Source organism: Schistocerca americana, chromosome 1 (assembly GCF_021461395.2).
Source record: "Schistocerca americana isolate TAMUIC-IGC-003095 chromosome 1, iqSchAmer2.1, whole genome shotgun sequence".
Taxonomy (NCBI): domain Eukaryota; kingdom Metazoa; phylum Arthropoda; class Insecta; order Orthoptera; family Acrididae; genus Schistocerca; species Schistocerca americana.
The window spans coordinates 569,955,717-569,973,095 of NC_060119.1; the positions used below are offsets into that span (position 1 = coordinate 569,955,717).

At 36.7% G+C, this 17,379-nt stretch overlaps 1 protein-coding gene across 2 annotated transcripts in view; it reads right to left on the reverse strand.

Annotated features, from left to right (window-relative positions):
- Positions 1 to 276: 276 nt before the first annotated feature.
- Positions 277 to 17,379, reverse strand: part of LOC124606678 (serine/threonine-protein kinase 10) — a 164,967-nt gene continuing 147,864 nt past the window's right edge. The window contains exons 23-24 of one of the 2 annotated variants that reach the window (XM_047138704.1): positions 12,342 to 12,445; positions 277 to 1,986 (exon numbers count right to left, since the gene is read on the reverse strand). In XM_047138704.1, coding sequence (XP_046994660.1) covers positions 1,846 to 1,986; positions 12,342 to 12,445 — 245 coding nt within the window. In that variant the 3' untranslated portion in view covers positions 277 to 1,845. Of the gene's footprint in view, positions 1,987 to 7,935; positions 8,325 to 12,341; positions 12,446 to 17,379 lie in introns of those variants that run through there. The other variant, XM_047138695.1, reaches the window with a different exon arrangement.

Sequence of the window (17,379 nt, forward strand, 5' to 3'; positions counted from 1 at the left end):
AATGCTCTGCAACAAGGAAAACTAGCAGCTTGTGATCCTTGACCATAGACACCTTATTCCTCCTGAATACAAATCAGTGCATTAAACCCTGTGCCTGGTTACAGTCACAAAAATGTTGAGTAATATCTTGCAATTTATCTACAAATAAAGTAGGGAAAAGAAATTTTTAATTTATCCCCAAGAAAGGAAGTAATTTATTTTCAGCAAAATAGTTCCTGAATATGTCAAGATATTGTCAGGGAAAATTTTTCAATAGGTTTAAGAGAATAAAAAACATTCCTGTAGAATATTTTATTTATGTACTGTGTTACACAATGTGTTCTCTGCTTGTAACACAATAACAAATAATTTGTTATTGGCATAATTTGTACACCTAGCTTATTGCGCAGAGGTGAGAGTAAAATATTCCTTTTCAACACAAAATATGCCATTAAAGCTTTTTAATGCCAAAAAATTATAACTAAAACTGGATGTATCTCATTTGCAATACAACATGTTGAATAAACTTTCTTCATAAACAAAATTCTGAAGTTACTTGTTATCAACAGAATAGTGATGTTACTTGAGGGAAAAGATGGGAAGGGAGACTACATTACGATATATCCAAGTTCCTGCTTTCTTGAAATGAATGGAAAAAAACTGTGATTACTTACAATGCCAAACCGTTTCATACATTCCACTGTAGCTTTCAGTCAACAGAATCAAATTGCACACTAACAATACTGACCTTGTACTTACATATTAGTTTTTAACGTACAGTGCAAAAATAGTTCATCTCAATAATAATAAGATACAGAACTATTAAGCATTCCAATTTAACTATTCCAGTTCTGAGCAATGTCTTAAGGAATACTTCTCCAGCTGTATTAACACATTTCCTTTCAGTTCAAACCAACTCCACTTCCTTAAAAATTAATTTAAAACTATAAAATATTTCCTTGTCTTTTCTTTTATTTACAAATAATGCATATGCATGCAATAATCTATATTTACAATTTCACTTTGCAACAGTCTCTTCAATATTCATATACACACATTAGACAAGTGAGATACAAGTTATAACAATGAAGTAAATATAGATCTTTGTAACAAAAAACATATACAACAGTTTCAATCAGGAATACATTACACATGTATTAGCACACAATATAAATACCTGTACAACAGCATTTCAGTATATCTTCTTTTAATAATAAAAAAGCTGTTCACTTTATAAACTACACAACTGGTTTTTTGAGGACTGTCAATGAAGTGTATAAAAGTACTTCATGATTTAAGTGCAATCACATCTGTGCTGAGAAAAACCAGCTCTTTGCTATTCACATATTAATGCCTACACTAATTAAGAACTCTTCAGTTGCAATGCACTTTCAGTGTCCACAATGAGGTTAACAATTTGATTTCAAAGCTAACAGAATGAAATTAAACACGTCTTTTCATCTGTTAGGCTGTGTAATCAATACAATTTCTACATAGATTTCTTGTAAATGCATTCACATATACCAGTGTTCACGCAAACAAGTGTGGAAACAAACACACACACACACACACACACACACACACACACACACACAATGTACAAAGTAAGTGGTTTGAATTGGCTTCACATTTTTGTACACAAGACACCATGCAGTAAACTCTTTCATTTTGCTGTCTCCCTGTGGTAAGTTTGTGCTAGAAATAAGACTTCTGAGGAAAGGTGAACGCCTTTTTCTGTATCAACATGAAGATTAGCATGGACTATTGCTTACCCATTTAGAAAGTTATTAGTTCCACTAATTTACAAAGTATACATACACGGACACGGAAACTTGTCTTCACTTTCACTGCAATTCAATTTACATATCAGCCTTCTGAAACAGATGAAAGACTGCTTCGTGTTGAACCAATATTTGAAAGATCTGGAAGATCATTTGGCAGAGAAATGGCAGGTCCATACAGCTGGCACTGTTCTTCAAGCTGCTGTGCAAATTGTTCCTCCAGTCGCTGAAAGCAATCAACACACACTGTGAACATGGCTAATATTTTCAGAATAAATAGGATTGAGGGTATCTGTCCCATTTATAAAGCCTGTATAGTCTCAAACAAAGCATAACTTGTATCTCAATAAATATTGAGTGAATTGGAAACCCCTAAAATGGTGTACACATTATCAATAGTTTCATATACACACTGGCGAAACAAATGGAAACACCAAAAAATTAATGTAGAGTAATGAAATTTTGGGAATATATTTGTCTAGGTAACATATTTAAGTGATTAACATCACAAAACCAAGGTTAATGTAAGCACTACATAAGCCATTGCAAAGATGAAATGCTGACCCATTAATAGCCTGTGTAACTTCCAGAATGTTGATGCAAGCACCCAAACGTGCATGTTTTGTGTTGCACAGGTGCCAGATGCCATTTTGTGGGGGTGGAGTTCTATGCCTTTTGCACTTTGTCTGTCAGGACACTTATGGTTGATGCTGCTTGTGGATGACACTGGAGTTGTCATCTGCTGATGTTCCATATCTGCTCAATTGGAGACAGATCTGGTGACTCAGCAGGCCAAGACAACATGTCGACACACTGTAGAGCATGTTGAGTTAAAACGGTGGTATGTGGGCGAATGTTAACCTGACGGAAAACACCCCATGGAATGCTGTTCATGAATGGCAGCACAACAGGCTGCATCACCAGACTGGCGTATAGTTTTGCAGTCAGGGTACATGGGATAACAAGAGTACTCCTGCTGCTATACAAAATTGCACCCCAGACCATAACCACAGCTGTAGGTCCAGTGTGCCTAGCATGCAGACAAGTAGGTTGTAGGCTCTCAAATGGCTTCCTCCTTGCCAACATATGCTCACCATTGGCACCGAGACATAATCAGCTTTCATCAGAACACACAACAGACCTCCACCCTGCCCTCCAATGAGCACTGAAGTTGCAAACGGCAGTGATTTGGCGTCAGTGAAATGCACATTACAAGGATTCTGTCTCAGAGCTGTCTTTGAAGTAACAGATTTGTAACAGCTTGTTATGTCACATTGGAGCCAACTGCTGCTTGAATTGCTGCTGCAGATGCATTATGATGTGATAGAGCCATACACCAATTGCAATGGTCTTCCCTCTCGATAGTGCCATGTGACCTTCTAAAGTCCAGTCATCTTGCGACCATACATTCTCGTGACCACCACTGCCAGCAATCATGTACAGTGGCTCCATTCCCACCAAGTTTTTTCTGCAATATCACAGAAGGAACATTCAGCTTCTCATCGCTCTATTACATGACCACATTCAAACTCGGAGCCGTGTTGATAATGGCATCTTTGTCACTTTAAAGGCGCTCTTGACTAACACTAATTCACTACATTCAATCTCATAGGTAACTAATACTCATGACCATTACAGAGTGTATTTAAAGCAAACCTGATTTACATCCTTATAGTGGCACTACTAGTGTCACTCTTGTGTGACCAGCATGAAATCTGAACAGACATCATCTTTAGTTGTAAAAACATGCCAACCAACTTTCATTTTGTCGCACAACTCCTCTTTGGTATTGTGATATTTTTCTCGTCAGTATATCTCTATTTAATATTATTCTGCAAAACTCTCACTTAAATAAATCATCAGAATCATTTCAGATGTTAAACAATAATTACTTAGCTCACATTTGAACTTTGGTGTTATTCTCTGCATCTCCTATATTAGGCCAGGGTGTATACATGGACAAGGAAATAAAATTCCCTGATTTCCTGATTGAAAATACACTTTCTCCCGGGTGAAAATATTGTTTTTCTGTGATAAGTGACAGTATACTTTTCCTCGGCATTGTAAAACTTATCAATCCTTTGAATGTTTATGGTTTTATACACCAACGTAGAATTTCCGAGCACTTTAGAAAACTAAACTCAGGGGGGGAAAAACACGTCTTTGAAAGATCTTTAATGTGCAGCAGCATGTACGCTGCTTATTTTCGTGTTACAGAGGTATAAATTCGAAATCCACTAAACAATGCATGTTACTTTATGAAGCATAGAAATCGAGATTGTGACGCAATTTGTAAGCCAATCATAGCTCATGTCATGTGATCTTGCCAGCTGATGACAGCATAGTACACATGACGCAGTCAGCCAATAGCAAGATCATTCTTAAGAAGTGCGAACACACAAAAACACACAAATACAAAAAGTTAATGATTTAAATTAATATACATAGTGTTGCTACAAGAAAAACAAAGCTTTCACATATAATGTTGATCTTTTTTGCGCGTGTTACACTTTAATATACATCACACAAATGTGCCAGTAAAATTTTTAATAACAACGTAAATGTCTGATCTTCTGAGCTCGAAATTCTTCTAGATGCTCGTTCTCAAAGAGTTGATTTTTAAATGAATCAAATGCTCTGTGATTTAATAAATTCATCGTACATTCTTGCACACAGTTCATCTTGCGTAAAAGGAAATTTACTTTGAAAGTATCGCTTTTCAAACCATCATTAGCAATGTTTTCCCGTGACCTGTTAGAAATAGGTTCGTTTCAGCAGTTGCCGGAGAGCACCAGGTAACAGGCATCACTGCGCTTACGCAGCTATGATGACGCAGAAAGCCTGCGCATGTTCGTACGTGTAGAACATTAAAAGATCTTGCATTATGTCGTAAAAGAAACAAGACATCAGAGGATACTTCAAGAGCATCGGAATTTCGTGAACCATACTAAAATGCATAACTCGGCTTGAAGTGCACATTCGTATAACCAGAGTCGGATGCACATTTTCTGGAGTACCAGTACGGTATTATCTCATGTTTTGTTCTTTATTATGGCATAATGCCACACGAGCTAGAAGATGAAAATCGTACACTTGAAATGCACAGTTGAAACAAACCAACAGTGTGAAATTAAACACTTCGTTTCAAATAAATTGACTGCCTCAGAGCAAAAGATTAATAAAAGCCTAATCTCTTTAGCAAACCGACAAAAATAACTTCATTGTTCTGCAAGGCGATTAATGCTTGACTGTCAGAAAGGTGGAATTAAATCCTGAAACTAATAACATATCTTAGCCTTCCGTAATTATGCGAACGTATTTTAATTCATTTGATAGCTCCCGATCACAGAAATCCATTTTGTTTTCATTTAATGAGAGAGCAATAAAAATGAAGAGGAAACAGCAAAATCACTAAACGTAAACACGGGTCACGTGGAGACTACCCACCTCAATTCAGACTGCTCTGTGCATCAGCCCCGGATCTATGATATTTCCGAACGGCAGCAATACTAGATAGTAGCGCCCAGCCACACCTCTGCAGCCAGAAGTGGGAGAAGGTAGTAGTCATACACGACCCAACTGCGCATGCGCATGAACCTGCCCGCAACTGCTCAAATGAATCTAATATAAACAGCTGTCACATCAGGCTCATCAGAGGCAATTTGTTGTTAGGAAGCATTGTAGTCTTCCTAAAGCCTTTGACACACTTTGCTTTTGGCAGACACTTGTATGAGCACTGTATTTTATTGTTGTATATGGCGTATTTCTTTTTTGTTTTTTTTTTTTCTGTCGTTCATGTTTTGTTGCTGCAGCATTATTCTGCATTTGCGGGATACAGTAATATCCTTTGTTAGAGTATTGGTTCTTACCAGTCAAAATCACAAAAATTTAACTGAAAACTAAAACAATGAAAAATTCCCGGAATTCAAAAAAATTCCTGGGTTTTTCCCGGTTTTCTCCTGGATGACAAAAATTCCCAGGTTTTTCCCGGATCTCCCGGTTGTCCCAGGTCGTGTACACCCTGTAGGCGAACTGTGGACTATAATTAATAGTATTGTACAAATGAGAAAGTGTTATCTTTCACTCTTGAACATCAGACATTCTGATAAGGTCCTGAGATGACTTTTGTTGATCATTGAGTTATTCTGAAAGGTCATAACTCGGATAGTAACATTCTGCCAACCATACTAGCCAGTTATGCTCCACTGACTGCAGCGTCAGCCGGTCAAAACTTGTCACCTACTGTTATTAACTTCAACACTACTCATTTCCTGTGATGGGAGTGGTCATACTAAGCACCACACAATATTATCCACATTGAAAAAAAAAAAAAAAAATAATAATAATAATAATATGAGATGCTGGCAATACTAAGGAATTTGTCAGTCATTACATTATGTAACTGTTTTTCAGCCATCCACAGTGACAAGTTTCATCAAAACTGACCAATGCAGTGGCAGAGGACAAACAGTCTGATAATGTCTTGTGTAATGCTGGAAGGGTCAAATGTGGAGCTCTTTGATGCTTCACTAAAAGCAGTATGCAGAAGGAACCACTGAAGATGTGTGAATTGAAATTGGCCATACTTTGAAGGCTAACACCATAAGGCTACACATCAGTTCATGAAGACACATTTCAAGGTTGAAAAAAAGTTGTACACTGATTCTCTGTCTGTGACAAATAAATCCTTAGTAACAAGAGGAACATTATTTCTTTTCTTAACAGACCTCATATTGGCAAAACTTTAATACCTGTTAGTTTCTTTCCAGTATTCTTCCACGTACCTGGTAAGAACAATTTTCTCCATTTAATCTCTTTTTCAGGAGAGTGGACAGCAGGTAGATAAGGGAAAATGAACAGGGATGTATAATGAGAATAAATGGAAGACGAGGTTAATTCAACCAACACCAACAGATTAAAGAAAATACACCCTTCAGCCATTTATGTGAATGTTTACACACCATTAATTGATTAAAATGCTCAAAATAATGACAAGAAAGGCTCCAAGAATACATATGGTTAGGCAGTGAATCTTCCTATGACCACATTAGTTGCAATACAACAATTTTACACAGGTGTTAAGGAATAACAAATATAATTATTCTGATTAGTTAATTACCAAGTGAATCAGTGTGATCAGCTAAATGTCTGATTCTTTTTCTCCATTGCAAAGAGATGCTGAACACCCCAAAGCTGTGTTGGATAACACACAGAAATCAGAGCGAGCACAAGGTTTCCTAATGAATAGCCATCTCTTACCTTTTAATCATCAAGGTGTGTTCTGATCAGTGTTACACAAATTTTACAAAATGTTTTGTAAATGCCTAATAAAAAAATTTCATAGCGATTCCATTATGCCACTGGAGAGCTCGTGAAAAACTTAAGAAGAGAACAGTATTGGATAATTGAATCATCAGAAATCTTTAACATTTGTTTCCCCAAAATAAACTTTGTTCATAGTTCAAATTAGAAACAAATAATTAAATGCAGACTAACACAAACTATGACCAAATAAGCTAGATGATACTAACTTGCTCCAGAATATTTACAGTATCAAATAGTTAAAATCTTTGGCAGCAATGCAATAATGTTTGGCAAGTCTGAATGAGGTAAGTGATGAAATTTAAAAATGTACCAACAGAGCTTACACTTCAGCACCAGCTATGGTGCTAGACAGCTGTAAAAATCCAGAAGTAACATTGATAAAACTTCTTACATGTCTTTATTTTATCACTCAATAAAGCAAAATAAATGTGAGACAAATTATTGAAAGATAAACAGGTTAATAGGAAGAAAGTAACTGGCACAAAAAATGTCTTAGCCATAACAAGGACTTAAAATGTTCTAAAAATATATTTTTCATCACAAATATGGCACCTACAATATTACATGTTCTATGGAAGCTGACTATGCCAACAGCAAAAATAATGCAGAAAGCATATTTCAACAGGTCTTCCTGTGTACAGTAGCAGACTAATTACATGTTCTTGACTATGACATATATACAGAGGAAGTGAAAGCTGATGAATAATTATTTGACATCACTATGTCAAATGAACAATCACAAATTATGAAAAAAAATTCCAAATTGCAGAATACAATGGGGTGAAAATTGAATTTTAAGCACAATAAAGCAGATAGCAACCCCCCCCTCCCCCCCCCCCCCCCCCCCCACACACACACGAACAACATGCACATACAAGGCAGTTTAAAAAGCAAAGGATAGAAGACAAACAAGAAGGGAATTACACCTACATATGAGAAGCATTAAAACACATTACATGATAAAAAGTGTAATTTGGGTATAATTTGAGATATGTTACTGAACTATATTTTGTGAAGCTGTGGGGTGCTAGCACTTAAAGATCGTAGAGATGCTGATGATGATCTACTAAGCATTGGGAACAAACGTGGAAGCAAAAAAGGGGATGATGGTGCAGACACAGGATCTTTTTGGTCAAAGGTTGGTAAGGAAATAGGTGATAAGAGGGTGGTTGTGTTGCTGGTTGCACCGTACTTCAGCTCATGCTCGGCCATCGCATTAGCAAATTCTTGCTCCAGTTTCTATAACATGCAAGTACAAACACAAAACTTCAGTTGGTAATCTCACCACTGAGAAGAAAGAAAGTTCATGCAAGTTTATGTCTGGACAGGATGTTGTAAACTATAGAACATATCTACATTTACTACTTACTAACACTCTACAATCATTTTACATAAGTTATTTTGTATTTAGACAGAGCAACTGATACATTAAAAAATTAGTACTAGTACAATAGTTGTCTAGCAAGAGATCCCTCTAGTACAGGTCAACAAGGCAGTCAATATATATAAGACAGAATACAGAGCTTAATAATATTTATGAATTTTAGTTTATGTGAATAAGGAAAACTTAGAATAAATATACATGTAAACATGCTTTCAGCAACTGATCACCAGGGCATGCTTTGGTCAATTATTAACAATTTATACAAGAAACATTAAAGGAAGGGCAATATCTATCTCCAGACTTAGGACTCAGTTGCCATTCGGATATGTTATTTCAATGTGACAACAGGAATAATACACTTGCTGATAAGACGTAAGAAGACTTCCCTTTAATAAGGAAAACAATTCTTTGAAATTTGTATTGATTCTGTTTTTGGTACATTTTTCTCTCTTTTGTTGCTTGTTTACTGACTATATTTTATCTCATTACGAATTAACCTAGATTCTGAAGTCCAACTGGAGAAACATTGCGACAGGTTGTCTAGCAGTTCACTGAACCATTTAAAAGTTAACATACTGAGTAATATGAAATTGTCACTATAGTTAAGTCTGTCTATAAAATATTGTCTTCTTAGGATGGAAACATACTCTATGTCAATAAGCTCCTGTAGATCTTACAAATACGGAAAGATGAGTGAAAATGTGAATAAATGACCGAAGGAAAAATGTTAGGTTTCTCAACATTAAAAAAGCCGAATCTACAGTTATGTAACAATATTTTTTGTTCAGAATATAACTTTCTGTTAAGTGTACTGTTATATTGTACAAGCAAATAACACAGAATACAAAGATCATCATTTACATAATGATCCTGTGTGAATAATGTGTTTTATTACAAAACTCATAAAATTAAACATTTATCTCCAACATTTTCGACTCCTCTGTCAATAGACTGTTGTATGTGTGTCTTCCACAGTTCGAAGCAATGTTATGGTTCAGTGTCTGCCAACCACAGTGACAAAGCTGCCACTTTCCAGTGCATTAGATGGCATTTAGTTTCCACGTTGTAGTGAAATTCCTATGTTTCATTAACTACATGAGCATCTTGCAGCAACTGCAAGTTTTTAGTTATAATTTGATGATATCAGCGGATATTTTTTTCTTTAGCTGACAATGCGAGGTAGTGATCACTCAGGTTTTCTCATTGTCACTGATTAATGGGGTGCTTTGGGTGTTCAGCAACATTCTTATTTCCATTCTTGACAATACGTCAACACCCAAGTCAGTAATCATCTTCAGGTGAGTTGTTCTGTTACGTGAACTCGCTGCTTGGACTCACACCAAGCGTTAGTGTATATGAGTGTATGATCATATGAGACACATGAAACACTCTCCAACTTCAACAAAAATGCAGTACTCTCAATACTAAAGAATGAAGGAATTAACAAATGTCAGCGTCACCAAACCATCAGTTACATAAAGTATGGTTACAAATATTAACACCAATATAGTAACAATGCTTAATCTCAATTTCGGCACCCAGGGGTACCTATGATGTACTGCACTCAGAAATAGGAGGTTAGGGTTTTATACTGCACACAAATCATTAGTGGTTGGGACAAGGTCAGTTAAACAAAATGAAAAATGAAACCAGCAAATTTTTTGGACATGCGTTGAATAGAATATGTGTACCTAGTGCCACATATTAGTCACTCGTGTGTGATATTCGGTGTAGGTTATTTTGCAGCATTTCGTGTTGTTTATTTTGTCAAATTCAACGGTTTTTTTTTGTCAAAGTTTGTAGTTTTCCATGCTTTTTTTTTTGATAATTTCGTTGCTATTTTTGTCGTCATACTGAAGTTTGTTATATGGGAAATTAGTTGACAGTTTAAGATTATACACAAACATTAGCCTTGAGAAGATTAGAAGTCAAAAGACATTTTTAACATTCAGTAACTATCAGCTACACACACTAGTAAACTGCTGTCCTCAGATTTATAAAATTTTTATATGGCAATATTAAAAATTTCACAATCTTATAAAAACTGCCGATTTCATGTTATTTCACCAAAACTACTAATTTTCATAGTTGTTTTAATGAAATTTTATTTGTGCTATGTGTGACAAAGTACATCTTTGATGCAATTTTGTTTCTTAGTGTTATGCACCATTTTTTCTTCCCCAATGTTAGAGAGTTTCTAAGAGCACCTACAATTTTTGAACATATTAAAAAAAAAAAAAAAAAAAAACAACACTTTCAGAAAATACTGTGTTGGGAAGAAGTGGTTCATTGCTCATGTTAGTACCCAATCTAAAAGCATTACAGCATGATTCTAAGTATTAAAATACACTCTGCAGATAACATTTAGTACTGTAAAGGAGAAATCAGTGTCTGCATTAGCTGATGGATCAGATTGTACATATTATTGATGTAGTAAAATAGGAGAGCTGGCATTTTGTTTGCATCACGTCAAACAATGGCCAAATATAATTTGGTTTCCAACACACACAGCAGTTGAGTTGTAGAACAAGCGGGTAATTGCTAGTCAGTTTATGTTATTAATAGGCAACAAGTCGTGGGCTGTACTTAAATGTAACTTCTAGGTTATGAATGTATTTTACTAACAATACTCCATCTCCAATCACAACACTTACATTTTCTAATTACTATGCAATGCGCTTCAGAGCTGTAACTTCATTTATAAGGACTGTACAGACATTATGGTTGTTGCATTTGCTTCAGTTTTTCACCTAACAGTAACAAAATAGCTGTGTGATTGCTAGCAGATGGCATAATTAAAATTTGTTAAGAGTAGTGAAAATGATACCACCCACAAAACTAAATTACAAGTACTCCTACTCCCCTCCCCCTTTATAAACACGTGTCTTCTGTGAAAAGTATTCACTGTATACATGTCATAAACATGACTTGGTGGCTCAGTAGTAAAGTGCCAGACTAGGGATCTGAAGGTCTCGGGGGTCGATCCCTGGTTAGTCACTTTCTCTGTCACAATTTCCTTCACCTCTGATAGTGCTAGTTAATAAGAAAATGACCAAGTTGTACCTTGATTCAGAGATCAAGTCCATGTTAAACTGTACATCTCCTATAACTACCTAGCTAAGTCAATTTAGAAGTCACTGCCAATAGGACCATGCTTAGTAAAGCACTGAAGTGTTCAAACCAGCTATCTAGTTGATGACAGCTTTACTTGTCAGAAATATGAAACAAGGTTTTTTATTTTGTTCCAACTTATTTATACTTATTTCTGAGCAATTTTTGATAATTATGTCACTTCAGTGGTTTGTGCTGCCTGTGGAACTTATCTACCACAAACAAGAAAATTAATGGCAACTGCTTTCTAACTTCACAGGTTTTCTGCTGGATCAGCCAACCGCAGTGCTAACACAACGGTAAATTAAAATACAAATCGGAAAATGTAGCCTGACAATCAACCAGCAGGAGGAGGGCAAGTAAACAACAAACAGAATTATGGATATTATGATCATGAATGTCATATTCCTCTCTGAAACAGAAAGACTTGAGCATGTACACTTGGTGGCTTGTGCACAGAAAGTTAACAAATGCATCACTCTGCATTGTTATGAGAACTGTATTGCCTCCGTGTGTAATGTGTGTATGCCTGTTGTGTGCATCAGGTGGAAAGCATCAAAAGGAATTCAGTGGCACCTCGCCCTCCTCCACTTTTCCATTATCACAACAATGGAGTACCTTCTTGCAAGCCAAGAAGAGCATATTAAAATAAATCATACCTGTGCAATGATCAGTATCTGCAAAAACCAGCAGAAATAGCTATCTATAAACAAAGATAAGAATAATATACAAGAGATGCCACAGGACAAAATTTTAATTACCCTTTTTCGTGGTTGCAGTTGACCTTTCCATTCTTTCAGTTCACGACTATGACCTTCTTCCTGTTCTTTCAATTTCATTGTCTCATGCTCCATCAACATTTTACCTGTTCACATAAAAATATTAACATCTAGATTAATATGACATAAAGACAGTCATTCATTTATTTGAATATTGGTTTCACCCACTGATTTCATAAATAACTGACTGAAATAGCAATTAACAGCAATATGTGGTACTAATGTTCGAAAGAGGTGGCGGCTTACGCTAAGTTTACATAATTATGTTCTTACAAATAACACATTTATACACACAAAATAAAGTGAGTTTGTGTGTGTGTGTGTGTGTTTTGTGTGTGTGTGTGTGTGTGTGTGTGTACAAAGCAGAAGCACTGACTGATTTCTGACATGGACTTCACCATGGCCATGTACGATGAATAATTTCAGCATTTGCTTGGTTGAGAAAGCAGAGATTAATGTGGTTTGATCATGCACTGATTACTGCTTTTTAAGTGAACTTCATAATTGGTGTAATCTTCTTAAAGGTGAAGATCCCAGTTGGGTATAGTGGTTCAATTACGTATTTTATGTTGAGTTAACAAGTGCACTAGAACACTACACCCAAAACAGTTTTATGAGCAAAATTCATAGCCACAGGCCCTTGGCTATAATTTCAGGAGTTCAATTTTGTGTTGTGAACACACACATTCAAGCTATTACTCTCCTTGTTTTTGCCATATATGCAAATGACTATCTCTTGAGTTCAGGCAGTGCCTAGGCACTGAAGCTGTGGTGTGTCATTCTACCCTCCAGTTCAGCCTCCAGAAGAACCACAGGAGATATAGTCAAAATGCCATATTGTGAATGTGAGTCCAGCAATGACATGCTTTCCTGTAGCCCCGTGACAAGTATTCTAATTGCTATAGCCCATGTGGACCCTCCAGGCATACACACGGCTCACATCTGTGCGGAGGAGGCCTTGCACTCTACCATTAATATCCTCATAACAACTCGAATAGGCATGTGGCTGTGTCAAGATATCTTGGTCTATAGCTATGAGAAATATCCTCTATCACTGCCAGTGCTACTATCCAAGTAGTGCAATAATTCTCTGGAGGAATGATTCAGTCTCTCAAAAGGCCCAAAATATGACTTCTCCTCTCCTACCCCAAAGTGTCCAGTCGGCTGAAAGAAGTTAATGTACACTGTCTGAACAAGATGCCTGTTCGCCCCTTTACTGCCGCAAGGGCAGATCTCTTTGCAGTACGTGTTGACATTTAAAGCTCATTTATAGATAGCATACTTCATTTCACTATCACTGTATCATTGTGACAGCAGTGTCATAACACTTTTAACACCATGCTTGTCCTGGTGTTCCCAACAGCACCTGTCTCCCATTTAGGCGAATGTCTACTGGACAGCTGAATGCAGTCTAAACATCCATCCTCTGTTCAGGCAATGTTACACAACACCAGTCAGCATGTGCAGTTACTTGGTTGTGTACAAGGAGAGTTTGATTATTCTCTAAGAAAGCCGAGTGAAATTTGTCAATGTTAGTTGCTGTCACAACTGCTGCCAATATTCCAGCAAAAACCGGGTGTAGCCTTTCAGTTTTCAGATGCCAATGGGAGTTCAATAATCTACATCTATACTTTGTAAGCCATCTTACAGTGTGTGATGGAGGGTCCTTTGTGAACCAGTGTCCTTTCACACCAATGGCACACTGCTGCTAGAAGAGAGGTAAGTCCTTTCACATGTTCTATGTAGAATCGAATTGGTGTCCTGTCAGGCACAGTTGGCTTTCTTCTGTTGAATGATTTCAGTTGTTTTTGTATCCTCTGGTCATTTATTTTTATATCTGTCATTCTGTCACTCTTGTGAAGATTTAAAGGAGGAACTACAGTGCACACTTCCTCTGTGTAACAGTTTTGGCGAAAGATGCTTAGTATTTTGGCCTTCACTGTTTTTTCTCGGTTTCAGTGCCATTATCATCATTGAGTGTCTGGACAGATGCTTTTGAAACTTCTTAGGATTTTCTGTCATGTTAGTATTTTATTCATTTCTTTGATGTCTGCATGATCTGACTCACCAAAAGTGAAATGATTCATAAGCTGGTAACACTACTGCAACAAAGAAAATTTTAAAATGAACTCTGTATGGCATAAATAGTTTGTAGTTAAGTTACATGAAAGTTACTGATTTTACAACATTATTTTGCATATGTGCAGCCTCATATTGCTAAAAGTCAGTTATTATTAAGCAACACTGTCATTTTTGCAGAGTACTTGTGAATAAATTGCTGGTTCATGATTGATTTTGAGCCATATCATCCACTGACCTATGCATTTCCAGTGCTTCCAGGATTACCATACCAAAAGTAATTACATTTGAATTATATAAGATACTCTCAGTTACATGTACAGGGAAACCCCATGTTTTATGTTTTCATGCGGTCCAGACTTAAAAAACGCAAAATTGGGGAAAATGTTAGAACTCCCCAAAATACTAGCAAAAACAGATGTAATTGCATATACGATTAAAAATCACAATCCTCTACAATACTTTGCATAATATCTCTCTAAGTGTATGAAATTAAACGTACAATACAATGTTTATACAATAACTCGTGGTAATGAATTTCATCAGTTCTTAAAAAATCACAATGTGTAACAGCAAGTAAAAACTCGTGAAAAAATTGAAACTGGTATCTGAGTACAAGGTAATCGAGCTATTTTGCTACAAGCTATAACCACAAATTGTATGTTCAAAACAAGCATTTTTGAGAGATTATCCTTTGTGCTCACCCAGAAAATAGCAAAAATTGATGAACATGTTGAATTAAACATAAACATTACAGTGGCTTAAGTGGTCAAGCCATAAGCATATCTGCTTGATGACAAACTTCATCACCATTGCTGTTATTGTTTAATGCTTTTCTTACCAGCCGCACTTCACTTCATATGCTCACCACCATTAAAGTGCTATTTTAGGCTTGATGACAGAAACAGAGACATGAAAAAATGAGTTTATTTCCCCAGTTGGTGTTACAGGCTTATTAGAAGTTACCTCACTGAATTTCTGTACACTGTGTAAAATATAAATTTGAAAGAAAGCTCAAGTGCTATTTTCACTTCATGCCCTCTATCACTGCTGCCAACCTTTATGACCTACAGTGTGTAGTGTGTGAGTGGTGCAAAGTATGTACGGGAGCAGTGTGTGTACTTGTTGCAATTGTATTGTGTCAGATTTGAACACAAAGGTCCTTAAAATGTGCTATCACAAAATCCTTGTTCTATTTCCATGTGACATCTCTGTCATAGCACATCATCTGCATGAAAAGTATATTTTCGGCACTTCACAAAATGCTTTCACCCCCACTTGCACTCCCATGATTGAAGGGCCATTCCCTGTCTCCACACATCCAGTGTGTTGGCGTGGTGTGGCGTGGTGGCTGCCCGGCTGTTGGGTGACTTAACAAGTTGCCAGCCAATAAGAGTTCACTAACCGGAAATGGGCGACATTTCCTCAATTATGACCAAGCATATTCCTTGAGACTTGTGTTTGAATTTAAAAGTTGACAACTGATATCGGAAATACAAGCACAAAGATGAGACTGTGTCACAAGTGGCACAAGAAAAGCTAGTGGCTGGGCCCCTTTGTCAAGAATTTGCTCATTCCGGAACACTTCACGCCAACTGTCTCGTTTTCCCATTACTGCTACTATGTAGCAGTAGCTGTATCATAATTGTGCGGTGGAGCTAAACGCTGCAAGCTGTGTTGGCTACACTGATCGTGGATTATGTCAGCATTTCCTCTCTCACGCCTCCCATATCCACAACAGCCTAAAATATTCCCTTAACTCCCCCACCACCCGTGATGCGAACCATCTGCCTTTTTTGCCACTTCTAACTCATTCAGTCACATCAAATTTCAAATAGGAAGGAAACAGGACGATGTCCAAGTATGAACTTCCAATCATGGCAAACCTTACTAGGAAGAAATGTAAAACCGGGGAATTTTTAGCATTGATCTTATGGGTTTTTCACAAGGGTTATGAATTTATGGTATAGAATGCAAGAAACGTAAAATTGGAGAATGTAAAATCGAAGTTCCATTATACTTATTTTCAACCATTCCTGTACTATTTTTGTGAATGCAGCCAGAAAAATAATTGTGTCACACACACACACACACACACACACACACACACACACACACACACAGAGAGAGAGAGAGAGAGAGAGAGAGAGAGAGAGAGAGAGAGAGAGAGAGAGAGAGAGAGAGCATGTAAATCTTTTTTCACAATTTTCATGTGTTTCTTGTTCTAATTATATTGTCAATATGAATTGAGTATTATAAAATAAACTTATATTCCTATAATGTAAAGTGGAATCTCATTAGTGCCTCCCTCATTACTGCATTTTCCTGCAAAGTGCATCCAGTTTTGGAAGTACCGGTCCTTATTGCATTAAGCATATGTTAAAATGACTCATTTATACATTCTTGCCCACTGTTTAGTACGTTTAAATTTGGAGGATAGGTGATGTTTGGCTCATGACTTTTGCCACCAAGAGTTCTGGTAGTAGGACGATTACGGCCATGGGGTGAGGAAATACGCAAGTAAACAGTGCTGTTCGGTGCCAAAACTTTAAGACTTCTACCATCAAGTACAGATTGGAAGCAGGGAAGAAATTGAGCCAAACAATAAATCGAATATTTATCAGAGTGTAACTCAGTCTCTGATGTTCTGTGTGTTTAGCATTTAACTGACTCTGTGTCCATGTTTACTTATTTATTTTGATGTCAAATGGGTTTACTTATACATCTTGGAGAAAGACAGTGAGACAGTTAACACATGAAGAAAAGTGGCCAAAAATTCACACATGAAGCCTGTTTAATATTACACGAGGATTGAACATTCCTCCATCAGCATTAAATGCAACAGTGAGCAAATGAAAAATAATTGAAACAGCATGTTTGGAAGGAGGAAATGGCAAAAGAAACTGAGCGTGCGACAGTTAGTTTCCACAACTGGAAAACA